Source organism: Saimiri boliviensis, chromosome 2 (genome assembly GCF_048565385.1).
Source record: "Saimiri boliviensis isolate mSaiBol1 chromosome 2, mSaiBol1.pri, whole genome shotgun sequence".
Lineage (NCBI taxonomy): Eukaryota > Metazoa > Chordata > Mammalia > Primates > Cebidae > Saimiri > Saimiri boliviensis.
The window spans coordinates 45944178-45971231 of NC_133450.1; the positions used below are offsets into that span (position 1 = coordinate 45944178).

At 44.0% G+C, this 27054-nt stretch overlaps 1 long non-coding RNA gene and 2 gene segments (V, D, J or C); 2 read left to right on the top strand and 1 right to left on the bottom strand.

The window, feature by feature from the left end:
• The window catches only part of LOC141583543 (T cell receptor delta constant-like), a 44164-nt gene extending 24312 nt beyond the window's left edge, over positions 1-19852 (top strand). The window contains 6 exon segments of the C gene segment in view: positions 7768-7785; positions 9175-9219; positions 15820-16098; positions 16660-16725; positions 17065-17178; positions 18361-19852. Coding sequence covers positions 7768-7785; positions 9175-9219; positions 15820-16098; positions 16660-16725; positions 17065-17177 — 521 coding nt within the window.
• LOC101043507 (T cell receptor alpha chain MC.7.G5-like) overlaps positions 1-27054 on the top strand; it is a 277290-nt gene that overhangs the window by 173320 nt on the left and 76916 nt on the right.
• LOC120363888 (uncharacterized) overlaps positions 1-27054 on the bottom strand; it is a 109943-nt gene that overhangs the window by 73919 nt on the left and 8970 nt on the right. The gene's annotated exons all lie outside the window — the stretch shown is intronic.

Consider the following 27054-nt stretch of genomic DNA (forward strand, 5'->3'; position numbering starts at 1 on the left):
GGAGGTACACGTCTATCACAGGGCGGAAGTGAAGAGCTGGGAAGCTGCATTCTCATCAGGATTCCCAACTTTTTGTTTCCTCTAACTAATTCTCTTCACACCAGTGTCTGATGGCTGCTTCTTGGGAAAGTCACCAGCACCAGAAGGAGCTCAATGAGGCTCATATAGGTGAGTCAGAAGCTTAGTTCAACAATCAGCTACCTCTTGCCATTTCAAAGACTAGTACCTAAGGCAGCTGCACTCAAGAGTCCAGGTTACAGTTTTTTATTCTTATCTGGTTCTCCTCATGAGGCCTTTTGCTCTATGCCATCCCATTACATCATCTATTATTGAGGCCATAACATTTCTTATTTTTCTCCTTTCCTATTTGCTTTTTTTCTAATCAGCAAAAGAATGTTAGACTTTGTATATAGAGATAACATTGCTTGGAGTTTATGGGACAGGCATGAAGCTGTATGTGGGGTGAAAAGTCATCACAAAGGTCATAGGTAAAATAGTCATAATTAAATCAAACCATGGATTTGGATAAGACCTCCAGGGAAAGCATGAAGGTTAACCTTTTTAAATCCTGCTCCCTGTTGATAAATAGCAACAACAGCAAACTTTATACTCCACTTTCGTGGTTAACATTTAATAAGGTCACTTCCGATGAGCCTATCATATTGCTTTGTTTTGACAGCACTAGAACAGAGATCGAAGGCGAACAAGACCAGTGTCCTGTGAGCTCTGAGAAGACGTTTTGAGAAGGCAATGACTGGGTCAAAACCCAGAGGTCAAACAAGGTTAAAACCGAAAATCATCTGTTGAATTTGGCCAGAGCTGCTGCCTCTGATTGCACAGGCTGTGCCTTCACAAGGGCACCTGGCGGAGAGAAGTGGGGCTAACATTCAGTGTGTGCTCTGCCACCAGCCAAGGCCCTGATGTGGGGCTGCATCTTCCGGAAAGGGAAGGCCTTTTATAAACCACACAAAAGTGCAACACATTCACCAAGCTTGAACCCAGGGGGCTAAGACTGCATTCACCCAGCAGGACTGCCTTTTCTAAATCGCACAAAGTACCATATGGGCTACTGGCCTGAATTTAGCAACTAGGAGGCGGTCAATGGAGAGGACGAAATTTTAAATTTACATGAAAACCCTCTGTAAACTGGATAACACTATTCAAGTGTAAAGCAGGGAAGGAAGAGGTGATTCAGAAGCTTAGCAGCTGACAGGAGAAATTACACTGACCACAAGTATTGTCTGCCTCACCCACAGCACGTGAATCTATGTGAGATGTTTAAGTACCTGACAGACTCCTCAGTGGGAAACCATTCGAGAGCAGATTGGCCAGAAAGCACAGGTGGGAGCGGATGTGATGATTTCTAAAAGTCCGTTTTAGTCACAAACCCTAAGGCAGATCTAGCCAGAGGACCAGAAGCGCCCCAGATAGGAGCACCTGAGCCAGCTTGGCATAACCTAACTGTCAGAACCCTTTGATCTTGATGAAACTTGACTTCGAGAAAACATCTGATTCTGGGGATTCTCAGGGGCCGTATACTGTAGTGTGAAACCGAGGGGAAGTTTTTGCAAAGCTCTGTAGCACTGTGATTGGGGGGATACGCACAGTGCTACATAACCCACAGAGACCTGTACAAAAACTGCAGGGGCAAAAGTGCCATTTCCCTGGGACATCCTCAGCCTGGGTCCCATGCTTCAGGAGACAAACATAGCAAGCAGCTACCCTCTTGCTCTGGGGCCTGGAAGGGATAGCAGGAAGTTGACTGGACCAGGGAGATGACCACAGCTGCTGACCTCTCACTGCTCTCCCTTGGGTGATACTGGCATTTCTACATTTTCTTACAGCACATTTGGGGAATATGAAAAGGTATTCTTTAAGAACTATTCTTACCTTGCTTTCATGTTGATTCTATTGCAAAAGAAATTTATATGAGCCACCTGATACGGAATTTCCAAATTCAAATCCCTGGAGAGATTTACCCAAGTGCTTTGCTTTGCAGTTTGGGAAGATGGATTTGAAGAGAGATTGATTTGTTTGTAAGCAATCACCAGCCACAGTGGCTCATTCTAAAGCTGACTGCTCTGTAAATCACCCAGTGCTTCATGCTGCCCTGTCTCCTCTTGCTGTGCCACACATTATCTGCCTTTAAAGCAGCAATGGTGGCTGTAAAGGCCTTAACCCTGGAGTAGTCATGGAGCCAAGACCCACCCCTTTGACAGTGCCAGCTTTCCAAAGGGGAGAGCTGAGTATGGGTCTAGGAAGTGAGAGCAATCTAAAACAACAGAAAGCAACAGTTCAGAGCACTGCATCAAGTGTGCTGTGCTGGAAAGGTCTGCCATAGAAATACGCTCCTGCATACTCCTCAGACAACTGCCTTCCGAAAGCAAACCTATCCCCACCTGCAGATGATAATGTCATCTGTGAATCAGTTGGATAAGCAACAAGTGCCATCCTTCAAGGAGCAGAGCCTTAAAGATCCTCCAGTCCTAAAGCTAATGGGAAGAAAGCAGGCGGAAGTAGCACCGAGGTTTTTGGAACGCCCTCCAGTGCTGTGACATACAGATAAACTCATCTTTGGAAAAGGAACCCGTGTGACTGTGGAACCAAGTAAGTAACTCATTTTATTTATTTATTTATTTATTTATTTGAAATTTAACGTTAAGGCATCCTCCATCTAAGGAGGCAGAAATATCCTGAAATTGGTGAAATAGCTAGTGTTGAGTAGGATTCCTGGGAAGAGGTGAAATATGGTTCATCCCTTCCATAGGAGAGGAGCGGAACATGTAAAAAAAACGCTCTGGGGCATATGAAAGGACCCATACAGCTCAGAGGAAACAGAATTAGTCCATTGAATTTGAGTCAGGCTGTAGAAACCACAGAGCCATTGGTCCAACTCCCTGAGCAGAGTCAGAATGAACACGGAATGAGGCTGACCCGAGTCTGGGTGGTTTTATCAAGGTGATTCTGAACGTACACAATTCTGACCTCCCTTACAGCAAACATATTCTCCTGGGAGAGCTCAGAACTGAATTTGTCTCCTGGGAATGGAGGGTAAGGCCAGAGCAAGTAGTCCTGGGGTTGCTGTTTCTCTTTAGAAGAAAATAACCTGTTCCAGACATTTGCTTCTAAGTGTTTGAGCTGCAAATGAAAACTAGGTGACTAGTGAGAAATACAGGACATTCTGGTTCCCTCTGAGATCAGATTCCAAGCAGAACAAAGTGAATGTGTAATGCTTCCAACTAAGAAATGCTTTGAAGTCTTCAGGACACAGCCAGGAGTAGTTCCCTAATACTCGTAAGTGTTCACCATTTTTGCAAAGAGTATATGGTACCACTCACTTATTAGCAGTTATGAAGGAATCAGTGCTAAAGTTCAAGGATCATGCTCAGCACAGAAGGCATCTGTGGTATCCTTTCAGTGACATTTGAATTCAACTGTGTCTTGCTAAAAAATAAAATAAAAAGACAGTGGTCTCCACCTGGCTGCAGCCTCCAGTAAGATAGTACATATTCATCTTAAGTCACAATATGTAATAAACCAATACAAAAACCCATTTCAAAGGTCCTAAAGAAGTCTTACAATAGGGGTCAGTGGTCCCAAATCAGCCCAACCAGCTACCAGAAAAGAAACAGCATACCCTTCCTGGGACTTTGGTCCTCAGCTTGGGTTTTTCAAGGTAAAAGAAGGCTCTAGAGAGGTAGGATGGTGATGTCAGGCTCCTCTCAGAGACCAACTGGGAACAGGGCAGTTCCAGGTATATAAAGTGAAGGAGGCTAAGGAAAAGAAAGAACAGACATGAGCATCCCCAGACCTCACACACTACAGGGAGAAAAGAGGCAGGGGCCCTGCCGTCAGGGAGAAAGACACCAAAAGCTATGCTAGTGAAGTCAGTGCAGAGACATTCAGAGTTTTTTGAAATTGTAACTAATCCAGGCCCTTGCCTTTAGACCTCATTATCCTTAGAATTCTCACTAAAATAAGTTTATCCCCATTTCCAACAAAGCTAAAGACTGATTATCCTAACTTCCCTTTGTTTACCAAGTTTTTCCTAATGAATTAAGTTCCTCTGTTTACCCATTTACTTGACCCAGTATTTCCCTAAGCATGGAGTGCATAGCACATAATTCCAGATGGCACATGAAAAGATGTTCTTTTTCTTTGAATGGTTCTTTTAATGGATATCAGAATAGCACAACTAGGCTATCAAACCCATGTGATTTCCAGTTTCCTTTTAATTATATTTTAAGTTAAAAAGTGAGTGATTTTTTAATTATTAAGCAAATTATGACAGACGAATATGACCAAAAAAGTGGGGGGAGGTTAGATGTGATTAATTGAAGTTTGGGAAACGCTGAACTTCCTTTTGGTTCATTCCATCAGCCTTTGAAGTGAAAAGATAAGGGGCATCCAGGGTGGGCAGGACCTAGAATATCTTTGAATGACGCCTTCTATTTTTAGGCAACCAATATTGGATTAGAGACAGCACTGCAAACCCAGGGCCTTTATCTTCTCAGAAGTCTTTTGATGCTTTTTTTCCCTCAGGAGCTTCTTTCAAGTTTCACTTACGGAGCTCCTGGGTAGCACAAAACTAACAGAACAGGTCTATACAAACCCACAGCTGTAGATCCCACACTTTAGTCCTCTGGATAGAGTAAACCTGGAGAGACCACTTAGCTTCATAAAATAGAACAGAGAACAGGACAAAACACCTTGGGATAAAGTAATGCGAATGTATACTCCTGCAGTAACAACAGCGGCAGCGGGGAAAGGAGGTATGGCCATTGGGAACATCTGCATGGAGGTGGGCCATGAGGTGGACTTTAAATACAATCTATTATTGTATGTCATAATTATATAACTACCACTTTTTGAGTACCTACCATTTATTAGGCCACTGTGCTAAGTCCTTCAAGGAACGTCATTTCACTCAGTCCTCACAACGATCACGTAGAATTGAGGTACAATGGCTTGCCTTTTAGGGATCAGAAAACAGAATCTCGAAGGAGTTCCTCAAGCTCACACAGCTTAGTAAAGTCATCATCTGAGTCACCTGCTTGATGCTAGAATCTGTGCTCTTAAGAACTCTGCTCTTCCATCAGGGCTGCAGCTAGACTGGGGCATGCGTGGAGGTTTTTCCTGCCTGGCCCAGCCTCTGCCTCAGGCCTCTAATGAGCTCCTTTTCAAGCTGAATCAGAAATAACAGTTATGCCACTTCCCTTCCAGTGCCATCCCCATCGCCCTCCTCACCAAGGAAGAATTTCTTAACCCTCACCAAAACCAGTTACCCAAAGCAGCATCCCCCTTCCCCGGGAGGAGCCAGGTGAGGCTCATCTCTCACATTACACCCCTGGAGACCCAGGGTCCCTAAATACAGAAAGGTCCAGATGATGATCAGAGCATCACCCTTTCCCTCAAGGAAAGGAGTTCACATGATTCTGGGCTCATCAACATGTTTCCCAGATTCTAAGAGATGACCTTCCCATTACCCCAGGCCCACTAGCCCCTGACCTGGCATCTGGCATTCCCTCTCACTCCCAGTGAGCATCTCCCAGAACACAGCCTTTGCACCTGCAAGCCCTTCCACCTGGAGCCATTTTCTCCCAGGGACTCACATGGTTTTCTCCCTCCCCTCCTCCAGGTCTCTACTCAAATGTCACTTCCAGTGAGTTCTTTCCTTAACACCTCATGTCACTATGAAGACCCCTTTCCCCCCTTTATCTGTAGCCCTCATGTCCACCTGAAACTCTGTATGCTCCTTTACTGTCTGTTTCTCCCACTCTGTGGGAGATAGGACTTTGAGTTCTTTCTGCATCTACAAATACATTGAAAGCACCAAACAAATATTTGTTGAATGAGTAAACGAACAAATAGAGGAATGAATGAATCAGAGAAAAAGCCCATTGTGCTATCAAGCAAAAGAAAAATGGGAGGAAGCTGGGAACCTGCAGAGCCAAGCCTGAGTCCTGGCTCTGCAACCTGTCACAGGTCACTGCCACTATGTGCCAGGCACTACTCTGGGTACCAGGGAATCCACATCAACAAAACAGGCAGAAATTCATGCCATATGGGAGCTTATCTTCTATTGACCAAACACAGATGGTAAGCTAAATAAATAAATAAAATATACAGTTTGTTAGGGTGGTAATAAGCCCTGTGAAGAAAAATTAAGCCAGGAAGGAGAATAAAGAGGACCAGTGGTAAGAACCAGCATGCAGTTTTAAATGGAAGAGTCACAGAAAGCTTCACTGGAAAGGTGACAGTTGAGCAGAGACCCTAGGAAGTGGTAAAGTGAGCCATGCAGACATCTGGAGGAAGAGCACTTCCAGGCAGAGGGGGTGTGTGGCTGGAGGGAGGAAGGGAGTGATCAGAAGAGAATGTGAAAATGAGGTCAGATTGGTGATGGGATGGGGAGAGGGTAGCTTGTAGGCCACTGTAAGGACTTGTGCTTTTGGATTCAAAATTGAAGACTGGAGAATTGAATGGAAGTCACGCATAACCTAGAGAAAAGATCTAGAGAGACAGAAACCTGAATACCAGTCCTCACCCAAGGCCCTAAAAAGTGGGCTCCCTCCTCATCTCACGTAACATCAAAAAATAGGCTTCTGTTCTTTTTCAGCAACCTCTCCCAACAACCCTTCCCACTGGGGAGCTCTGTTCTTAGAGCAATTACATCGCCCAAGCTTCAAGTAAATGTATCTTCTCTGAGTTTAGCCCTAATAAACATTCTAATAATTACATCGAGGCTCTCTAGCTCACAGATGCTGTATCTAATCTTATACAGAAGATGTTAGCTTCACTTCATAGAGGAGCCAGATAAAGCTCAGAAAGTTTAAGGGACATGGCCAAGATTACATACTTGGAAAGGGACACAGTCAAAACTAGGTTTGGGATCTTCTGACATCTTTCTACTTCACAACAGCTAGGAACCACCCTTCACGTTAGTGACTCTCCAACTATGATCTACAGTCTTTTAAGGATTGTGAACTAATCTGAAAAAATGCATATCCCCCGCCCTTGGTTTTTATGAGTGGCATACAGGCAATCTCATAGATTCTGATGTTTATGTATGACAGAAATTAATTTAACTGTCACTTCGAAGTGTGAGTGTGTCATTGAAGCTTGCTAAAATTTGGTATGCATGAATGCACTATTAAAATGGATGGAAAAACTTAATTCTATTTTGTACTAAGCAGTCTGGCTGCTGCACAACACTTGGCAATGATGCAAAACTCCCAGATATGAAGTAAATTCCCCTAAAAGGTTGGAATGCATGGTATTTCTAACCCACTAGGTCTTTGTCCCACCTAAGTGTAGCCCGAAGGTGGAGAACCACTACTCTATGACCAACGTTCCACCCTCCTTTCCTCCTGATCAAACCAAAAATCTCCTTTCAAATCTACATTCATTCTGTCTCATTTGAGCACAAATTCTGTCAGAGTATAATATGGGCAAAAGCTTGGATTTCTATTTGACACTAGAGTCACGTCTTGTTCCATCTTGAAGGACAACCTCTAAGACTGAGGAGAAGAGGCTGGGTCAGATGGGACAGAAAATTGCATCAGATGAATATCACATAACTTGGTAACTGAGGCTAGGGTTGCTGTAAAGAGGAAAGCCAGGTAGTTTTTGGATTAGGTATGTCAGCTGTGCCAGACCACTGATCTTTGGCCAAGGAACCTATCTGGAAGTAGAACAACACAAGTAACGCACTTTTCCTTCTTATTAACGCTATGTTTGGCAATTATATTTGTTAAATATTTTTCTAAGACATCAGGTTGGGAGGCAGTACTCCAGGATATAAATATAGCAAGGGATGGCTTGAGGAACAGGAAGTGAGTTTCCAGTAAAATCCAGGATGGCATCTGCTTCAGTGACCCATCTCGATCCACTGTCCTTCCTAGAGAGTTTCCATTCCCTCTGCCTGACTCCAGAAGGCTAGCCTCCTCAGCATCCATGCATCCACCATGTACAGATCTAGACCACCACTGTGATCAGACCCACACGACAGTACTTCTCAGTGATGGACAAAAGGTGAAATGAGGAGCACGCTGAACCAGTAAATCAGAGACCAAGTTCCAATCTGTTCAGTGCATTAACTAACAAACTCTGTGACTTAACTGCACTGAACTGTAGTTTCCCTATAGTTAGATGAAGGATTTCCAAGCTGCCTTCCAGCCCTCACCCACTATGATCCTGATTATCCCCAGACCAATTCTTATGGACAATCAGGAGGAAAAGCAAGGAAGCCCAATGATGTGACTGTCCTGTGACCCAGTAGGAATTCTGTGATTTAATGGGAAAAAAGCACTGGAAAGTGAGTGAAATCTGATGGACAATCAGAAGGAAAAGCAAGGAAGCCCAATGACATGACTGTCTTGTGACCCAGTAGGAATTCTGTGATTTAATGGAAAAAAAAAATGCACTGGAAAGGGAGTGAAAACTCTCCCTATGCATCCCTTTATTAGCCCTTGTGTGGTCACAGAGGTTTGGAAAAATGATGCCTTGAGGCTCCTTTCAGTCCTACCATCTATTACTCTGGTTTGGGGGCTGAAGCCCAACTCAGCCACTCTCTTAACCACCTTTAGAGTGGTTAGATCGTCTGTAAGATGAATCTAAAAATATCACCTTATAGAGTTTATTTCAGTAACTTTGTTGAAGTAGTATAAGCACCAGCTGTTTAGAAAAGCACTTATACAAATGCTAGTCAATCTGTGATTATTGTAATCCTTTGGATACACCCCAAGTCTTTTGCATCAACGGCTCTTGCTCCAACCATTGTGTCCTTCCACCTCTCACTGGGGCACAGTCCTGTTGTGATGGATTTATTTGAGGCTTATAGTTATGTTTCTGCCTAAAAATGGCCGTTTGACAGTTCTCAGCAAAATATGTGAAAATGTTAGCCTAAAGCAAGATCTTGGAGCAAGAGATGGCAGGTTGAGGAGATAATAGCAGAAAATCTAAGGACTTTCCTAAATGTCAAAACTCAGAAGATAACAGACATGAAAAAAGCTGCCAAAATATAATGCTCAGATCTCAGAAACACTTGCAAAGTTCTGTCTCCAGTTACACCCATTCTGCTCCACCCACCCACTTCCAAACAGATGAATTAGACTGACAGGGAGCAAATAGGTAGCAAGGCTTTCTGTAATGATGCCTAGGGTAGTGCTTTGACAGCACCACTCTTCTTTGGAAACGGAACTCAACTCATCGTGGAACCAAGTAAGTTCGGCATTTTACTACAGCTCAATGTGTATATCCCTTTAGCGTTGTTGTAGCATAGTCCTGAATGAGTGAGGTTTCCTGGGAAGTAAAGAGTTCTAAATTAGAAACCCATTGTTTGTTGCCAGGAGTAGGGGTAAAATTTGGGAGCAAATGCATTAGATTTCTCTTCAGAAAATATTCTGTATATGCTTGGAAACTCCACTCTGAGACTTGGTATTGATAAGTATTTTATAATACTGAAAAACGCCATAGGCCAGGCTTCTAGTTTTTGGGCCCCTGGGACCAGAAAAAAAGTCAAGCTGTCATTGAGGAGGGTTACTCCAGTATTTATGAGGATAAAAGTCATGGTCACAGTGTAGGGAGAGGGAAGACTAGAAAGCAAAAATGTATTATTAAAGAAGGAGTTTTGAAAAGAGGATCTCTCTCTCTCTCTCTCTCTCTCTCTCTCTCTCTTTCTCTCTCTTTCTCTCTCTCTTTCTCTCTCTCTTTCTCTCTCTCTTTCTCTCTCTCTCTCTCTCTCTCTCTCACACACACACACACACACGACAAGAAGCCAGTCTTGCCCTTGTCACTTTTTTTCTGAGAACTTGCATTAAACCAACATGACTGGCTCAGATTAAACGGTTCTCAAGGTTCCATCCTGGCCTGGGTCTACTGAGAGTAGTTACATGCTCACCTCCCCTGTTAGCCCTGAACCTGGGGACTCTGCACAATGGTTCAGGAGCCCACATCCAATGTATAAACACAGCCACAACTCCAGGACAACAGAGAAGTTGTGATTCCCCTACTGGAGACATTGTCCACTAGTAGCCTGCTCCAGTGCTTAGAAATCCCAGGGCTATATTCTGGTAGTTTGGGTAGCTGCCTACAGTCAGTCACTGGGACCAATCTAGAGAAAAGCCTTCAGATACCTTCCAAAATGCCAAGTCCAATGGGAGAGTCATTACCTTTTACATGGTTAGGTATTGATTTTGTTTATTCAGATATTCAGAGGAAATAAAGAAATAGGGAATGGTACATGAATTGTGGCTAGGCTATCTGACCAAAAGTACAGAAAGTGACTGGTACTGCCAACATGGTCTCTACCTTTCAGAGAATAATATAAACTTATAGGGATTTCTTCACTGTCTGTTGCTTCCAGGGAAATAGTAGAAATTGGTGAGTTTTCTTATCTTTGAGGAGAGAGAGACTAGAGCAATGAAAAGGAGGGAAACAGAATCATGTTGTAGCTGATTGCAGTCTGATTGATGTTTAGCAAATTGCATCTGAGCAAAAAGTATTGTGCTTCATTTTCCCTTAAAATCATTTCCACTTGAAATTTGAAATTATCTGCAGTGTTAGAATCAAATCTTTGAAGCTGTGCCTTTGGGAGTCTTAGGAAAGAAGGAAATTCATGAAACTGACGCTTGGTCCCTCTGCCAGGACGCTGATCATGCTCCCCAATGATACTCCATTTAGTTCTCTGGTTTTCTTCTCCTGCAGAGATGAAATGTAATATGATGATGTGAAGCTCAGGTAGGGATGTGAAAATTTTCAAATCAAGCCCCAAGTCCTTAAAGTTTTGACAGTAAATAATGATCCTACACAATCATTCTTTTTTACCTAGCTCTAGCCCAAGGAACTTGATATTTTGGTGATGAGGCAGAGTAATTCATATGGTCTTTAAGTTCTATTTTACATGATGACTATACACTCCTGAGACTTGTATCTGGATCCAGAGTTGGGAGAAATTATAAAACAAAATAAGCAATTCAAAGCAAGCACTGGCTTCTCTGATTTGTGTCCATGACACACAGCACCAGTGGGCTCCCCCAGCAGTGGCCAATTTCTTGTTCAGCCCTCAGATCCTTAGAAAGCCTTTAGCCAAGCTCAGGGAATTAGAAAGCAGGTTCATTACTATCGTGAGACTCAGTCTGAGTGATGGCGGGAAATTAGATTTCTAATCAAAAAGCAGCACTCATGACCCAAGAGAATGGAACCAGAGTATAAGAATGGAACCTGTTTCCATAACCCTTTTCTCCTCAACCTAATATTTGTTGTAAGAAATGTCAAGCTGAGTGCCCTGTGCCTATGCTCAAGCTATTGTCTTCTTCTTGGATGGCACTCTTAACAAACTGGCAGTTAGATTTTCCATCATGAAGGCAGTTATTGGTCACCGTCACCCTCCTCTCTTGCTCTGTCTCAGCCCTGCCCCAGTATCTCTTGGATGGGGACTTCACCTTCACATCTCTATCCAGCAGTTCAACTATTATTAGCTTCAAAGAGATCTGAGACTTAGATCTGCACTCAGCCCCTTGGTCTCATCAAGGGCAGCTTTGTAGTCCTCTGAGCTGTGGGGTCTCTAGGCTGAGACCTGAGACTGGGGAGGCAGGACACAGATGTTAACAGCCCAGGCCTAGGGCCAGCTTCAGGCTAGTTACCTGTGAGGCACTGTCATAATGTGCTCCTGGGACACCCGACAGATGTTTTTTGGAACTGGCACCAAACTCTTTGTGGAGCCCCGTGAGTTTATCTTTTTCCTATATTTTTAGGGATAATTTGAGTCCTGGCACTGGGGCTATAATCCAGTTTGCATTAGAAATTATAACTAGTAGATTAAATCATAACAAGTAGAAAAAGTGCAGATGTGAAGCAGGCCAGAATGAACACACTAGACTGAGTCACTGAAGTAGCTCTGTAACTCCTTTTATTGTGAAATATATATACTCAAGCTATTAAAATATATATACTCCAGCTATACAGCATATATACTATATATTCCATATATAAAAACGATTGCTCCCATTTATTTAAGAAACCTTCAGAGCAGCCCAAAAAACAAAGAAATCTAGAAGAACTACACTAACAGTTGGAGCATTCAGGTGCAGGGGAGACAGTGGCAGGGATACTTTGGCCCCAATTCCTCAGGAAGCTGCTTCATCTCTGCACATCCCTTAGGCTAAGCTAACTAGTATACATGCCTCCTTGCAAACTGAAAACAAATGTCCTATAGCTTGGAAGATTCTGGAGAAAGGTAGTTAGCATGGTCAGAGTCATTGGGTAGAACAAACTTTTATTTCAGGTTTTCAGTTGAACCCTATATTGGCAGAAATTCTTGAAATTCTGAGTGACATTTATTACAGATGTTGCAATTCTTAGGGCATCAGTAGGACTCTGTGTGAATCTAAAACATAGATGATTTCTAAGTTTATAAACTAAGAAAGACTATTCAGGAGTGGTATACACTTTTTTGGTATTGTTTACCAGCACATAACCTTAGTAATATATTGGTGTTCATAAAAAGAGAAAGTCTGAAAATAAAACAATTTCCAAAGAAATAGCACTTAGAACACATGTTGCAATATAATTATATTTGTGGACCAAGAAAAAAGACTACAAATTCTTCAAAAGTAAACAAATCTTTAAATTTTGGACTACAATTTGATACATCTTCACATTTAAGTTGAAGTCAAATACAAAAAGAGACTGGCATGCATATGGCAACTATATTGAGTACACTCTAGTTTTTATAAAGGTTTAATTCAGTCAGGTACCTTTTCCTTTGGTTACCAAGATGCCAAAGAATGGATTAGATAAGACCCTTTTACAATAGTTTTGAAAATATGAACATTAACGTAGAAAGAGATTCAGAAAAATGTTTTATCAAATCAATGCATTACGCTGTCTCTGAAATGCTGACTAACAGATTCAGAGCATAATATCATAAGTGCATGACCTTCTTCAGACATCTGTCTTTTCAGTTATAATGTATTATTCAAATTACTCAAACTCAATCTCCCCAAACCAAAGTGATCATTTGACAACTGCCTGATGAATTTAAGTTTTAAAATTCTAGCGAGCTTTAATTGTCCAACTAAATCAGACTAGGATTAAGGGATACTCTTAAATAAGCAAGGAGATAGGGTGTTTATTTTATGGACAAGTTTCCTTTGTAACTTTTAACTCCCTTGAAAGTCAGGCAGAGTATGTCTCAAACCAAAGTCAAGAGAGTGAGCAAGAAGTGTTGCAGTTATAAAGGGAGGTAAGTGAGCAGTGCATGTGGTTTCCAGCCGTTAACGCTAAGTTATCAGTTTCTGTTATCAGTGGCTTCAGCTATGCAAGGAAACCAAACAGGGGAAGTTTTCTCAAGCAGGTTGAAAGCAGGTTCCAAAAAGCCCTTTGAAAAATTTCTAATTCTCTCAATTGTCTAGAGCTAAAGCCAAAAACATAAGGAAGCAGGTTCTTAGGGATCAGTTTCCTGCCCTGAGTGACTGAAACAGAATCAGTCTTCTAGCTCAGCTTCTCAGAAGAGGAAAGATGGAGAATGATGAGGGTAGTGATGAGGGGATTTCTCTGAATATTTGATTTCCTAGGAAAGCCTTGATCAACTTTGGTGTATTTACAAAGCCGTGATCAGCAGGAACTTCCTGACTAGCAATCGCTCCCTCTCAAGCACGTATAACCAGTTGATTTGGCAGTAGCTGTACTGCTGTGAACCTCACAGTTGAAGCCCAAATTCAGATTCAGGATAAAGCATTAGAAAAATTACTTATTTTCATACAACAAATTAGCCAGGTGTGGTAGTGTGCACCTGTGGTCCCAGCTACTCGAGAGACTGAGGCTAGAGGAGAGTTTGAGCCGGGAGGTGGAAGTTGCAATGAGTTGCGATTGGGCCACTTCACTCCAGCCTAGGTGACAGAGCAACACCCTGTCTCAAAAAAAAATGAAAAGTTACTTATTTTCCATTTAGACATCCAATTACCAACTTTTTTTTCAGCAATACCTAATGTCTTGACTGTAGACCATAGTAGATAAAAGTATGCTGGAATTCAACATATTTTTAATTTACAATCAAGAAGCCAAATTAACCGAAGTTTCAAATACCAAGGGTAAAATTTACAGGAGTAATTAATATTGAAAGTCAGCATTAAATTTAGGATTGAAAATATACCTAAATCATCATTCGCAGGTTGGTTGTCTTTCTCGATTTCAGGTATTAGCAAGGCTCTTTCTTTAGCGGTTATTTGAAGATAGCCTAAGAATCTAAGTCTCCGTGGACACAACATTTATCACAATTCAAAAACTTCAGCCGGGCGCGGTGGCTCAAGCCTGTAATCCCAGCACTTTGGGAGGCCGAGGCAGGTGGATCACGAGGTCGAGAGATCGAGACCATCCTGGTCAACATGGTGAAACCCCATCTCTACTAAAAATACAAAAAATTAGCTGGGCATGGTGGTGCATGCCTGTAATCCCAGCTACTCAGGAGGCTGAGGCAGGAGAATTGCCTGAACCCAGGAGGCGGAGGTTGCGGTGAGCCGAGATGGCGCCATTGCACTCCAGCCTGGGTAACAAGAGCGAAAACTCCGTCTCGAAAAAAAAAAACTTCAGTGAGACGCTGTGTGAAAGAATCATAGAATCATCGCTACCTCTCTCAACGCTTCAAGACTTGTGGTTTTAAGGAAAGACAAGGATGCATGGACAGGGTGTTAGTCCAAAGTGAGGCACAAAAGAAGAGGCCAGGAAGGGACCCAACCCTGGGACCAACATTGCATAGTTCCTCTTAGACTAAAACAAGAAGAAACAGGCTTAAATTGGTTTTATTCCTTTAAGGACTTCCTGAAAATGATCATTGTTATCCTCTGATTAAAGACTCAAAGAAAACTATATAGTAGTCAGTCCCCTATAGAAGAATGAGTATTAACCTAAAGGCAGAAACATGCACCACCTAACTTCAGCAGATCCTCTGAGTCCATAAGATGGGGACAGCACCCTTCCATGACTCCAGCAGTGCCGTCCTCAGAGCCTCTGAGCCAGTCATGTGGTCCTTCTCAGACTCTCGATTCCTTAAGTGACAGAATGCAGAGCATGAGCACCTGCCCTGATCTACCATCCAAGGCCCCACGGAGTCACAAAAACCAACTTGTGCAGGCAGTCAGCCTGACCTAGATGGTCCAGAGGATTGATTAATAAAACACAGATAATCGGCCAGGTGTGGTGAATCACGCCTGTAATTCCAGCACTTTGGGAAGCCGAGGTGGGCTGATCACCTGAGGTTAGGAGTTTGAGACCAGTCTGACCAACATGGAGAAACCCCATCTCTACTAAAAATACAAAAAGTGAGCTGGGTGTGACGATGCATGCCTGTAATCCCAGCTACTCAGGAGGCTGAGACAGGAGGATCACTTGAACCCAGGAGGCAGAGGCTGTAGTGAGCCAAGATCATGCCATTGCACTCCAGTCTGGGCAACAAGAGCGAAACTCCATCTCAAAAAAAAAAAAGAAAACACACACACACACACACACACACACACACACACTCACACACAGATAATGGAAACCCAGATGATCCAGAAACTTCTTTGTAGTTGTTCTGTTCCATCTCTGCTTCCAGCCCTATCTCCTAGCAGCTCCTAACTCAAAGTCAAACTTACTGCCTTTCATTTGTGCTCCCCTTCCCCATCCTTTCACAGAGGTGCTAATAAGCCCAGATCACTAACAGGCTGCATGGAGGTCTGGATTGCAGTGTTTGGCTCCCAGGTAATCGAGGTAATCGCTACTGTTTAACCCCTATAAAGTTGTGAATAATCATCTCACCTAATAAGTTGATTATATTTGCAGAAATTCAACCTCCTACCAAACCATCTGTTTTCATCATGAAAAATGGAAAAAATGTTGCTTGCCTGGTGAAGGACTTCTACCCCAAGGATATAAGTATAAATCTCAAGTCATCCAAGAAGATAACAGAGTTTGATCCTGCTATTGTCGTCTCTCCCAGTGGGAAGTACAATGCTGTCAAGCTTGGTAAATATGAAGATTCAAATTCAGTGACATGTTCAGTTCAACACAACAATACCATTGTGCACTCCACTGACTTTGAATTGAAGACAAATTCTCCAGGTAGGCCATATTTGGCTTCAAGGGGCTGGAGATTATGGGGAATAAGAATTGGGTGAAAGGGAAGTTAGAAATATAAACTGTGGACAAATCATTCTCAGTATAGCATCATGCTGGAAATAAGACTTAGGTCCAACTATAGCCTGCCATTGGCCAGGGAGGGAAATGCTTGGCATCCCTAAGATGAAATCTAAGATGAAGCCCATCTCATTTCATCCTCATCTCTCCTCTTTACCAGCCACTGTCCCCTTCATACTAGACTTTGGGATTGAAAGTCCACACAGTCTAATCCAGCACTAAATTCCAACAAAGGGCAGCGCGGCCCACCATGGGGCTAAGAATCCTAGTTCTTCCCGCATAATGGTGTGCCTGGATATTGACCTCCTGGTACAATGAAAAAGCCTGGAATGGGAAGCATGTTGTTTAATTAGCTATGTGACCTTAACAAATTCACATCTTCCGGTCCTCAGTTCACTCATCTAACGTCTCCTCCAGTTTTAAAAATCCTACAGTCCTGTGAGCCTCTTCATTGCCAGTAACCCTGACCACTGCTGTTTCTTCCAGATAACCTAACACCAACGGAAACTGAAAACACAAAGCAATCTTCAAAGAGCTGCCACGAACCCAAAGGTGAGTTCAAATCAAAGGGTCAACTTCAGAGTCAAGGGTTAAAGCAAACTCTGTAATTGTCAGCTGGGGGCAAAAAGTAACAGATTTCCAAAGAAAACCCAAACCATGCTGAGCTCAGTCCATTCTGCGGAACCTCTGCCTCTCCCAGCAGAGTTTGCCTGGCTGGGTGTGAGCCGCAGCCTAAGGTCTCTGAAGGCTGTCTGGCACCATGCTGGGCTTGCAGGCTGGAAAGAATGAGGCAGATGTGGGGCCGGCTAGTATCAGTGTTGCAGGTCTAATTCCTGGAAGGGAATCTAGTCTTTCCCTGAAGTCACCTTCTTCACTGTTGTTCAACCATAGTTCATGCCGAGAAGGTGAACATGATGTCCCTCACAGTGCTGGGGCTACGCATGCTGTTGGCAAAGAGTGTCACCATCAATTTTCTCTTGACTGCCAAGTTATTTTTCTTCTGAGGTAAGAATTAGCCCCTTCTTATTCCTATCTCTACCCACACTATGCTGCACATGGGGAAAAGAGGTTTAGAAGTGGTAAGAAACCAAGAAGCATTGGAAAGGGAAACGAAGACATATTTAGAATTAATAAGGTGGGCTATCTCAGATACTCGACAAAATGCACCCATCTCCTGTTATCCTTTCATTTTAAGTCAGACTGAAATCAATTAGGTAGTATAATGTACTATTTTTCTAATATACCAGACAATAACCCTCACCTTCACCCCAGGGAGATAAATAAGGAGAATTCATCTTCTTTAACTGCTATTTTGTTCATTGATCAAGAGGCCATGTGATATTTGCAAGGCCATAAGTAAAGCTTCACTTGAAGAATATCCAGAGGAAGCAGAACCTATCTTTGTCCTGATAGAGGGAATACCAGCTCACACCCCTTAATCATGGGACCAGCCTGTTTATGTGTGGATCAGCCTGTCTTTGGAATGAACCTACACACCGCATCAGTAGTGAACTGCTCTCACTATTAGCTACTCAGGATGCATACACAGTTAGGTGTGAGATGTCAATTATTTGCCTGCTACTTGCATTGCCTTTTCAGGTAACCTCATACAGGGCCTGGGCTTGCGTGTGAGGCTCCTCCCCCTCACTCCTTCTCCAATACCCGCAAATGCTCATCAATCCCAGCTCCCGTTCCATGAACAACCCTTGACTTACAGTACTTGACTGATCTGACCCAGACAGTCAAGATACCCAGTCATGGCCAAATGGGTGTCCAGATCACCTGTTATTTTACTAACAGTCCCAGGGACACAGGCAGTGTGGCTGGATAAAAAGAGCACTACACTAAGAGTCAGAAGATTTGGGGTTTGTCCTGACGTTGCCACTAACTCACTATGTTACCTTAGCCAGGTTGGTTCATCTCTCTGGCCTGGGTTTTCCACATCTGTAAAACAAATGAGTTTTAGAAATAACCAAAGGAGAACAAAAGAGTTTCATGACTTGTGCCAACACTGATAGCTGGACTAGCTGAGCTATTGCCATGTGTAGATGGAAAATGAGCCACAATAGATTGGTGATGCCTGCAATGGTGCAGCATATCAAGTCCTGGCCACCCCCAGACTGCATGACACCTGTGATTCCTTCTAGCATTGACAGCCTATTCCATAACAACTTTCTTCACCTGTAGGCTGACTGGCATGAGGAAGCCACACTCCTAAAGAAACCAAAGGCTTACAAAAATGCATCTCCTCAGCTTCTGGCTTCTTGGTGATTCAAGTTGACCTGTCACAGCCTTGTTAAAATGGCTGCTAGCCAAACCAATTTTTCTTCGAAGGCCAGAAACCCAGCTTATCCTCCAGCTTGGTGGGAAGTTAAAAGTCCTGGGGAAGGGGGATTTATGTCCTAACTGCTTTATATGCTGTTTTCTAAAGGGATGGAAGGATATAAAAAGATATAGGACTTGTTTTTTACTCCTACAACCGATACATTTTGAAAATGTTTTGTTCCTTTTGACTTTTTTTTACCTTTTGAAGTAGAAAATAAGAGCCAATAGGTTCACAGCTCCATGCCTCATGAGGAAAATACGCCTGGGAGAAGAAGAGCAGATGCCCTTTTATCTAAACATGGAAGGCTCTGCTCAATGGATCACTAGATTTGCTACAAACCAGCTTCACCTTCTTCCTCCTGTCCTCATGGCTTGTGCCACCCTCTGTGTTCACTTCAGGAGCCACACTAGAGATTCTGTGTGGTGTGGAGGAGGACAACATTTCAGCACTTTCTGCATCTCCTAGTACTTTACAAATGAGATTACATTTGAATTCACTAATATCTCATGAGCAGGCAATGGGGTTCCCCAAATCTCATCTAAATATTCTCCACTCTATTAGCAGTGATCAGAGGAAAGACGCTGCTTTCTGTTAATTGATTTAACATGCATAAATCAGATCCCCTGAGTTCCAGGCACTGTATTGAGAGTACAAAGAAGGCAGAAACCCAGCTTTCAAGCAAGTCACTGTGCAACTGTTTCTGGAGGGAGGAATAGAAATGAGACCCCTATCTTTCCCTGTAAGAACAACATTTGTACTGTCTTTTGCCTGCCAATCTGTGTTTAAAACCATTGGACACTGATTCTCTGACCTGGGACTTCGGTATTGATGGTCTTCCGCCTTTTTTCTCAGCCCCTGCCTCGGTTGCATTTATTAAACTGTGTTGTGTGCACCTTGCCTCTGGCTTTACTCTTCGCAGATCACCGTGGGGGGAAGTCAGCTCTGTGAGCTCACTATTAGTCAGCCAAAAGCCAAACTGAACTTACGGGTCACACCGCAGTTTCCTGAGCCCCAAGCCTGCAGAGCCCCTGCCTTGGAGACCCAGCCTCAGGTTTCCTGCTGCCTCTGCTGGTGGGTTACCTGCTGCCTACAGCAAGAACAGCAGCAACACCTGCAATATGGTCAGTGACCTCTGCTACTCCCACCTCAGGAAGGCCACAGCTTTTTCCAGGATCACTGCCCTAGCAACCCATTATTATAGTTCCTCAGCACCTATGTGGAGCGTCAAGTGGGGGGTTATGTAGTTCCAAGTGAAAGAGTGACTATCGCCAACAACTCCCCATGCCATGACTGACTGCAAACTCCCCCATCATGTCTACTATACGTCCTATGTGTAAAGAATGCTGATTTCCAAAACATTCACATGTTACCTCGTGTAATATTAGAGTGCTTCCTCTGACATTGCTAGGAACAAAAATACCATATCCTCATTTTTCAGATAAAAAAATGTTGTCTCCTCAAAAAAGTATGTACCATGTCCACAGTCATTCAGTGAGGCAGGGATATCGCTGGGAGCAGAATCAGGGTCTCAAGATTTTCAGCCCAAATTTCCTGCTGTAAGAGCATACTGCATCCCCAAATGAGGACGAGATGTCAATGTATCAGCCAGAATGAACTTAAGGATTGTCCCATATTTAGCATATAAATGAACCAACCTCTAGCCCACTATGCCAAGAAAAAAAAAATCCTAGTAGATCACAGGACCATGAATTTCTCACACCAAAAAGAACCTCCAGAAAAGAACCAAGGCAAGAGCCACAAGGGATTGTGGCTGCCTTCTGATCTGGGGCCATGCTATGTGGACTATGAGACGAACACGTGACACATTGAAACAGAAGCCCCAGAAAGCCAAGCCACATGCCCAAGGCCTTTGGCTCCCTCATCCCCTGTTCTTTCCATTGCTCCACAGAGTGGCTGCTCTTGGCCACTGTTTCTGAAGAGCACACAAACTGCTGCCCAAACCAGGTGCTGATAAATCCGCCTATGGTGCAGCTGCAGGAGAGAACCCTAGCAGTGTAACGTTGCATCTCTGGGCCTGTCCCTAGCCAGCTATAAGACTTTGAGAATGCCCACCACATCTCCGGACTGCAGTGTCGTTTCTATAAAATAATGTGTAAGGCCTCTTCCATTTCTAAGATTACATCTAATAACTCTAATAGTTCTATTAAGGCAGATAAGAGAACAGAAAGGAGGGACCGATTCCCAGGGACTGAGGGTATATATCTATTTCGATATCACATAGTCAGTTTGCCCCGGAGGAAATTTTCTCTGCTGGAGACACCACTGAGCTCCAAACTCAGGGACTTGGCAGTTGGGATTCTGGAAGTCACAACTTTCTAGGAGTGCCTCAGTGATCTTCAGTGAAAAAAAAGGAAAAACGTTTTCCAAATAAAGTAAGTAAAATGGAGGTGTCAAAGAACATCAAGGAGAAAGACGGCTAGATACAAAAAGATGCAAAAAAAAAAAAAGGTAAATTGCTTAAAAGTCTTTTAAGTAAATAACTTTGTGTCTAACTTAATTTTTTTTTTTTTTTTTTTTTTTTTTTTTTTTTTTTTTTTTTTTTTTTTGAGGCAGAGTCTTGCTCTGTCACCAAGGCTGGAATGTGGAATGCAGTGGCACCACCTCAGCTCACTGCAACCTCTGCCTCCCAAGTTCAAGCGATTATTGTGCCTCAGCCTCCTGAGCAGCTGGGACTACAGGCACACACCACCACGCCCAGCTAATTCTTGTATTTTTAGTAGAGATGGGGCTTCACCTTATTGGCCTAGCTGGTCTTGAACGCCTGACCTCAAATGATCTGACTGCCTCAGCCTCCCAAAGTGTTGAGATTACAGGCATATGCCACAATGCCTGTCCCTAATTTAATTCTATAATGAAAACAGACCAATTCATAATAATGGACAAATGATGGTGGTGACTAAAATACACTGCTGATGGCCTCACCTTAGATGGGCCCTTCACCTGCACCTGAACCTGCATTCTGAAACCCTCACAGAAAATGCCGTACAGGCTTGTCAAGCCACACTCTGTATCAGGGGTGACCAGGGCACTGGGGACACAAAGACAATGCTCCCTAAACATGCAGTTCTCCCTTGCCTACCAGGAGTCATTCAGGTGACACGGGGCCGCTGAGTCAGAAGGGAGGAGATGCTCTGCTTCTCTGAAGCCAGGGTGCTCCCCTTGATGTGACCAGGCCATTTATTTCTCAGAAGACACTTTAGGTCACTTCTAAAGGCCAGGCTGGAACACAAAATGGCTAAGAGAAGTATGCCCAGTCCCAGACATGACCTGCGCTGAGAGGTGGCTCTGCTGAGCTGTGCCTCGGGAGTTTGTGGTAAGACTTCCTGGGCATCTGCATCATTGTGCTAAAGGCACAGTAGTAAGAGGCGCTGTCTTCAGTCCTCACTGGAGAGATCACCAAGTCAAAGGTTTTCTTGGTCGGAACGTACCTCCCAGAAAACCGATCTTGAGCAAAACCTGCAACTTGAGATCTGGTGTCATCCTCATAAAGGATAAACTGAAAGGAATGATCTGGCTTTACCCGGTACCAGAATAAATCTCTATTTGAATATCTAGCATTGTAAGTGCAGAGCAGTACCACCTCGCTGCCACTCACTACTGTCTGGTCTGGGGAACTCTGGATTACGTTGTCACACAGCATGCCCCTGTCTGTGAAAAAGATAAATGAGGAGATAGTGAATTCTGCACTCCCCGAACACTGAGTATGGCACATGCCTAGCCCGGAAGAACTCAATGGGCAGAGGCAAGAGAAGGACACACAGAAATACAGCCAAAGGCAGAAAATAACCAAACACCAAGAGAAAAAGCCTTCAAGAGTCAGAGAAGGAGAAACGGGGTTGTAGAACAAGTGAAATGTAAACAGATGAATCTACTTACAGAAAAACAAAAGGCTAAAGCCCACAGTAAGAATCATCTTTTCTCCGTATCAGGGCAGAGGATATGCAACAAAACAGGGTTTCTGAAATCTCAGAGACTCTCTGACGGTTCTGACAAAAGAAGACAGGAGGGAAGCAAGGGGCGACTGGCGGCCCCGATGGTCACGTGACCGATTCAGCCGTGACTCCTTGAGGCAAATGCCCTCAGCCGAGGAAACTGCTATTGCTCTTATGATTTGGCCCCAATCCATCTTGAACTCACACCTATGGCAATGAAAATGGATTCCTTTAAAAAAAAAAAGAAAAAGAAAGAAATGGTGGGAGGGAAGAAAACTGCCAGCCTAATGACGGCATTGTTGAATATCCAACTGCTACAAAAGTAGTTCACTCTCCATTTCTGTGTCCTCCAGTCACAGACTGGTGCACCAGTCCATTAGTCACATGTCGTACTTTGAGTGGCACTGTCTCACAGCATCTAGCACGGCTCTGCGCACTTTGTTCTATTCAATAAATGGAATAAATGAAAGAGTACTTCGGACGACTCCCTTACGCCTCTGTGTAAAGAGGGAGGAAAGGGGATTGCACAAGATCCTTTCTAAAATCTGTCCTAGGCCTGAATTCCAGAAAATTTGATTTTGTATACCGGAAGGAGTGTCCTGATCCTAAGTGCTTCTTGCACTTCACCAGCATGACTTTCTCTCACTTGGGCCCACTGCAGCACACACTTGGCTCCAGCTGGAAAATCCTCCCCGAACAGAGCTTCCGGGCCGGTGAACTGACACGAGGGGGTTACAAGCTTGCTGAGATAGTGGTGAGAATGCAAGTGTATCTGAGGTGGCTGGAGCCCCTGAGCCAGCCCCTCCCAGCCAGGAGCCCTACAAATATGGTTTTCCATGAAAGCCATGAACATGACAGCAGTTGGGAAGCACTGCTATAAAAAAAAGAACACTGACTAACTCACTCCCCCAAACCCAGGAGTGCTTCTAGGAGTATTTCTAGAAGGTCCTTCATTTCCCTTTTTCTCTACAACCAATTCATCAGTAAGACCTGTCAGGTCTGCCACGAAAATATATCTCCAGTCCATCTCCACTGCCACCACCTTCTGCAAACAGCATCATCTCTTACAGAGGCTGCTGCAATAACCCACTAACTGGTCCCCTTATTTCTGCTCTTGTCCCTGGACAATCCATTCTCCAGTTCTTCATAAAGTGCATCAGATGATGCCAGCTGGACCTCCTTCCCAGGCCTATAACATCTGCAAATGATCTGGTCCTTGCCTCCGCCACAGCCTCACCCCACATCTGCTCCTTCTGTTTCTTCCCTTCAGCTGCCATGGCCTCCCTTCTCATTCCCTCTCTGCCAACCTTTTCTAGATGCCTGAAACTCTATTCCCAATTTTTCTCAAATCTCAGCTCAAAGAGGCTTTCCCTGGCCACTCCAACTAAATAAGCCACCCATCCCACCCATGACCAACCTCAATTACATCTCTGTTCTTATTTTCTCTCACGTCACTATCTGAAATCATCAGATTCCTACATGTTTATTTTATGTCTCTCCCATATTCCCTCCCCCCTACACACACACACACACACACACACACACACACACACACACAAACACACCACAAAATAATATAAACTATATAAGGGCAGGGAGCTTGTTTATCTTTTCACTGATATGTCTCCAGCCCCGAGGCTTGTGTTGACCACATCACAGACAATCAATAAATATTTGTGTAAAAAAAAAAAAAGAATGTAATTTTTTCACTTAAAAACTCACCATTCACCCAGATTTAGCAAATAAAAATACAAGACACCTGGTTAAATGTGCATTTCAAATAAACAACTACAAAAATTCTAGTAATATGGATAGTTGGGACAATGGCATTTGGAATACATTTATACTAAAAAAGTAGTCATTGTTTGTGTGAAATTCAAATTCTACTGGGCATCCTGTATTTTATCTGGCAATGCTAGGCATGCAAAATACCAAAAGTAAGCACCAGGCAGCTCAGAGTTCCACCATGAGCATCTTCGGGGCCCCTGGTTGTGGAAGAGGGAGGCTCAGGGCCCAGGGGCTGCCTCACAGGTACATTGGCTGCCCGGACCTGCACTGCCACCTGCCGGCAGGGGTCCCCTCCACGAGACCCAGCTCCCTGCTGGCAGAAGTCCATTTCAGAGCTTCTGGTTCTCCCAAGTCCAAGGATTCTGCTCACTCCCCATACATAGTCTCTTGGTGTCTGTCCCTGCTCTAAAGATGTCGCTTGGGCTTGATATTTATATGAGAGCTGAGTGTTCCCTTCCTGATCTAGACCATAACCATCTTCAAGTTAAAATGCTCCTCCTCTTCTAACTGCCCAACCTCAGCTACATCTGACCATACCCAAGCACAGAAAAGTAGACTTCATGGACCCTCACACAGAGGGACACATCCTGTCTTACAATGCTTCACACAGAAGCTTCAGACATAACCTGAGTCCTGCTTGGGGCAGCATCATCATGACTCTCCTGCCCTGGTGTCCTTGCAATATTCCTTGAAAAGCATCACTCCCTCCAGGAAGGGCAGACAATTCGCACAGCAGTGCAGTGTAACGGCCAAGAGTGGGCTCCTGGAACCAGCCTGCTTGGGTTCATATCAGCTCTGGCTTTTACTGGCCGTGTGACCTTAAGCATGACCTAACTCTCCAAGTCTCAATTTCTCCATCTGCAAAGTGGAGGTAATAATAGCTTTTTTCACAGAACTACTGGAAGATTTAGTGAGGTCACACATGCAATACATCCAGCAGATAAAATGATCTATGAATGTCAGGTATTACTCTTGCATACTTAATTAAAATGTTGCCATTTTTATTAAACAGACATATGAATAGAATTCCTAAGAGTGTTACCCTCATCAGTGCTGTTCAGGGAAAAGATTCTGACTAAATCTAAATTTTAAAGTTGCAAAATCTAGCAAAAGATTGTTGATATGTTGTATCAATCAATGGTTAAAAAAAAAAAAAAAAAAAAAGACTGACATCTTTAATTTGCTATCTATGCTGCAAGCATATCCCAGAGCTCTGTGATACCCCAAGACCTGTGATCCTCTGAGACCTGAGCCAGCTGTGTTCTCCCCAAGTCCCTAAGAGCATTAGGAGCATGAGAAGCGAGCCTTCCAGCCCCTTCTTACGTCTTCCAACCGTTGTAACAGGCTTGTTCATGAGAGGCCACGATGCATGACCAAGTGACCCCACCGCTGAGGAATAGGAGAGAGCATCAAGATTCAATGGCCAGCTAAGGACATATTGCCCCTAAGTTTCCCCACCCCATCTTCCATAAACCTACTGGCATCTGCAGCCTGCACCTCTCCCCAAGGTGCTGAAGGTCCCACCCTCCCACCTGTGCAGCAGGGCTGCCTTTCATTAGCCCAATACTGCCACTCAAGAGGGACTCTCAGACCAGGTGGGGGCCCAGAGGTTTGGCAAACAAAGCCGCCCATGTCCCATAACTTGGCTCTTGATCACTCATATCACTCAGAAAAGGGACTTCTCTCCCCATTTCCTTTGAGGTGGGCAGCTTTGTTTTCGACCTTGTAGCGCCCTCTGCTGCTCTAATTATCCCATCTCCATAAATAGGTCATACTGGAGGTTGATAGAAAATAGGTCAGGGAAGGAAAACATTATTTGTTCGCAACTCAAGTCAAAGCTGCTGCTTCTGTCTCCATTCCCTTTTCAACTCTGAGACTGGCAGCTGCTTCTCTGCCAGCCCAAAGGGACTATCCTCCGCCAGTCACCCAAAGAGGACTGTCTTTAAGGGTATAAGATAGCATCCTACAAATGGACATTTTCCTCTTAGGAAAGGAAAAGCTTAGAAACGGCTGAACATGTGGAAATGGGGGTGAGTGGGCTAGTGAAAGGATTTCCGCATCACTTTCTTCCTGTGCCACATTCCATCTGAGATCCCTGGGACAGACCTGGCCTGACGGATAGCAGGAAGGATGCCGGGGAGGGACAAGTCCCCCAGACAACCTCCACCCTCAGGCTGGGGCAAAGCCATGGGGACCCAGGGCCTCTGCTCTGGCTAAAGACCTTGCTGAGGGCCCCAGGGGCAAGAACGAGTATGAAGAACCCTATCATGGTTTTTTGCCCAATGCCCTCCACAAAACCAACGTTTGAAGGAAAACCGTGAGGAAGAAGGGACACTCCATGGTGTTGCTGTTGCCATCTCTGGAGCAGCTTGTGGAAAGAACAGTCTTGGTTCAACCAGGTCAGTGATACTTTTCATGATGGGGCTGTGTGGGACCTGGCCTGACTCTTGCTCACCAGATTTCTAAAGCCATCTGGAGGGGCTTCTCTCTTATTATTTCCCAGGGCAGGGAGGGTAAACAGATTATATCTCCATTATCAAGAGCTAACAATTGGTAGAGGCTATCTGGAGCATGCTGGTAAGAGAGATACTGAGGCCACAGCTACACACAGAGGAAGAGAGTGATGTGTCTATTAGCAATATCTACCGTGGGAGCAGGAGCAGGAGGCAATCCCACACTGCTTTGTATTTGTGGTTCCTGCTCTCGATGTCATTCCCTGAAATGAGTCCTGCAGAGAAAGAATAATCAGAGCCAATTCTCCATTGGATTGTCCTTTTGGTAAAGGGCAACTTTTTCTGTTTCTATGTTTTCCTT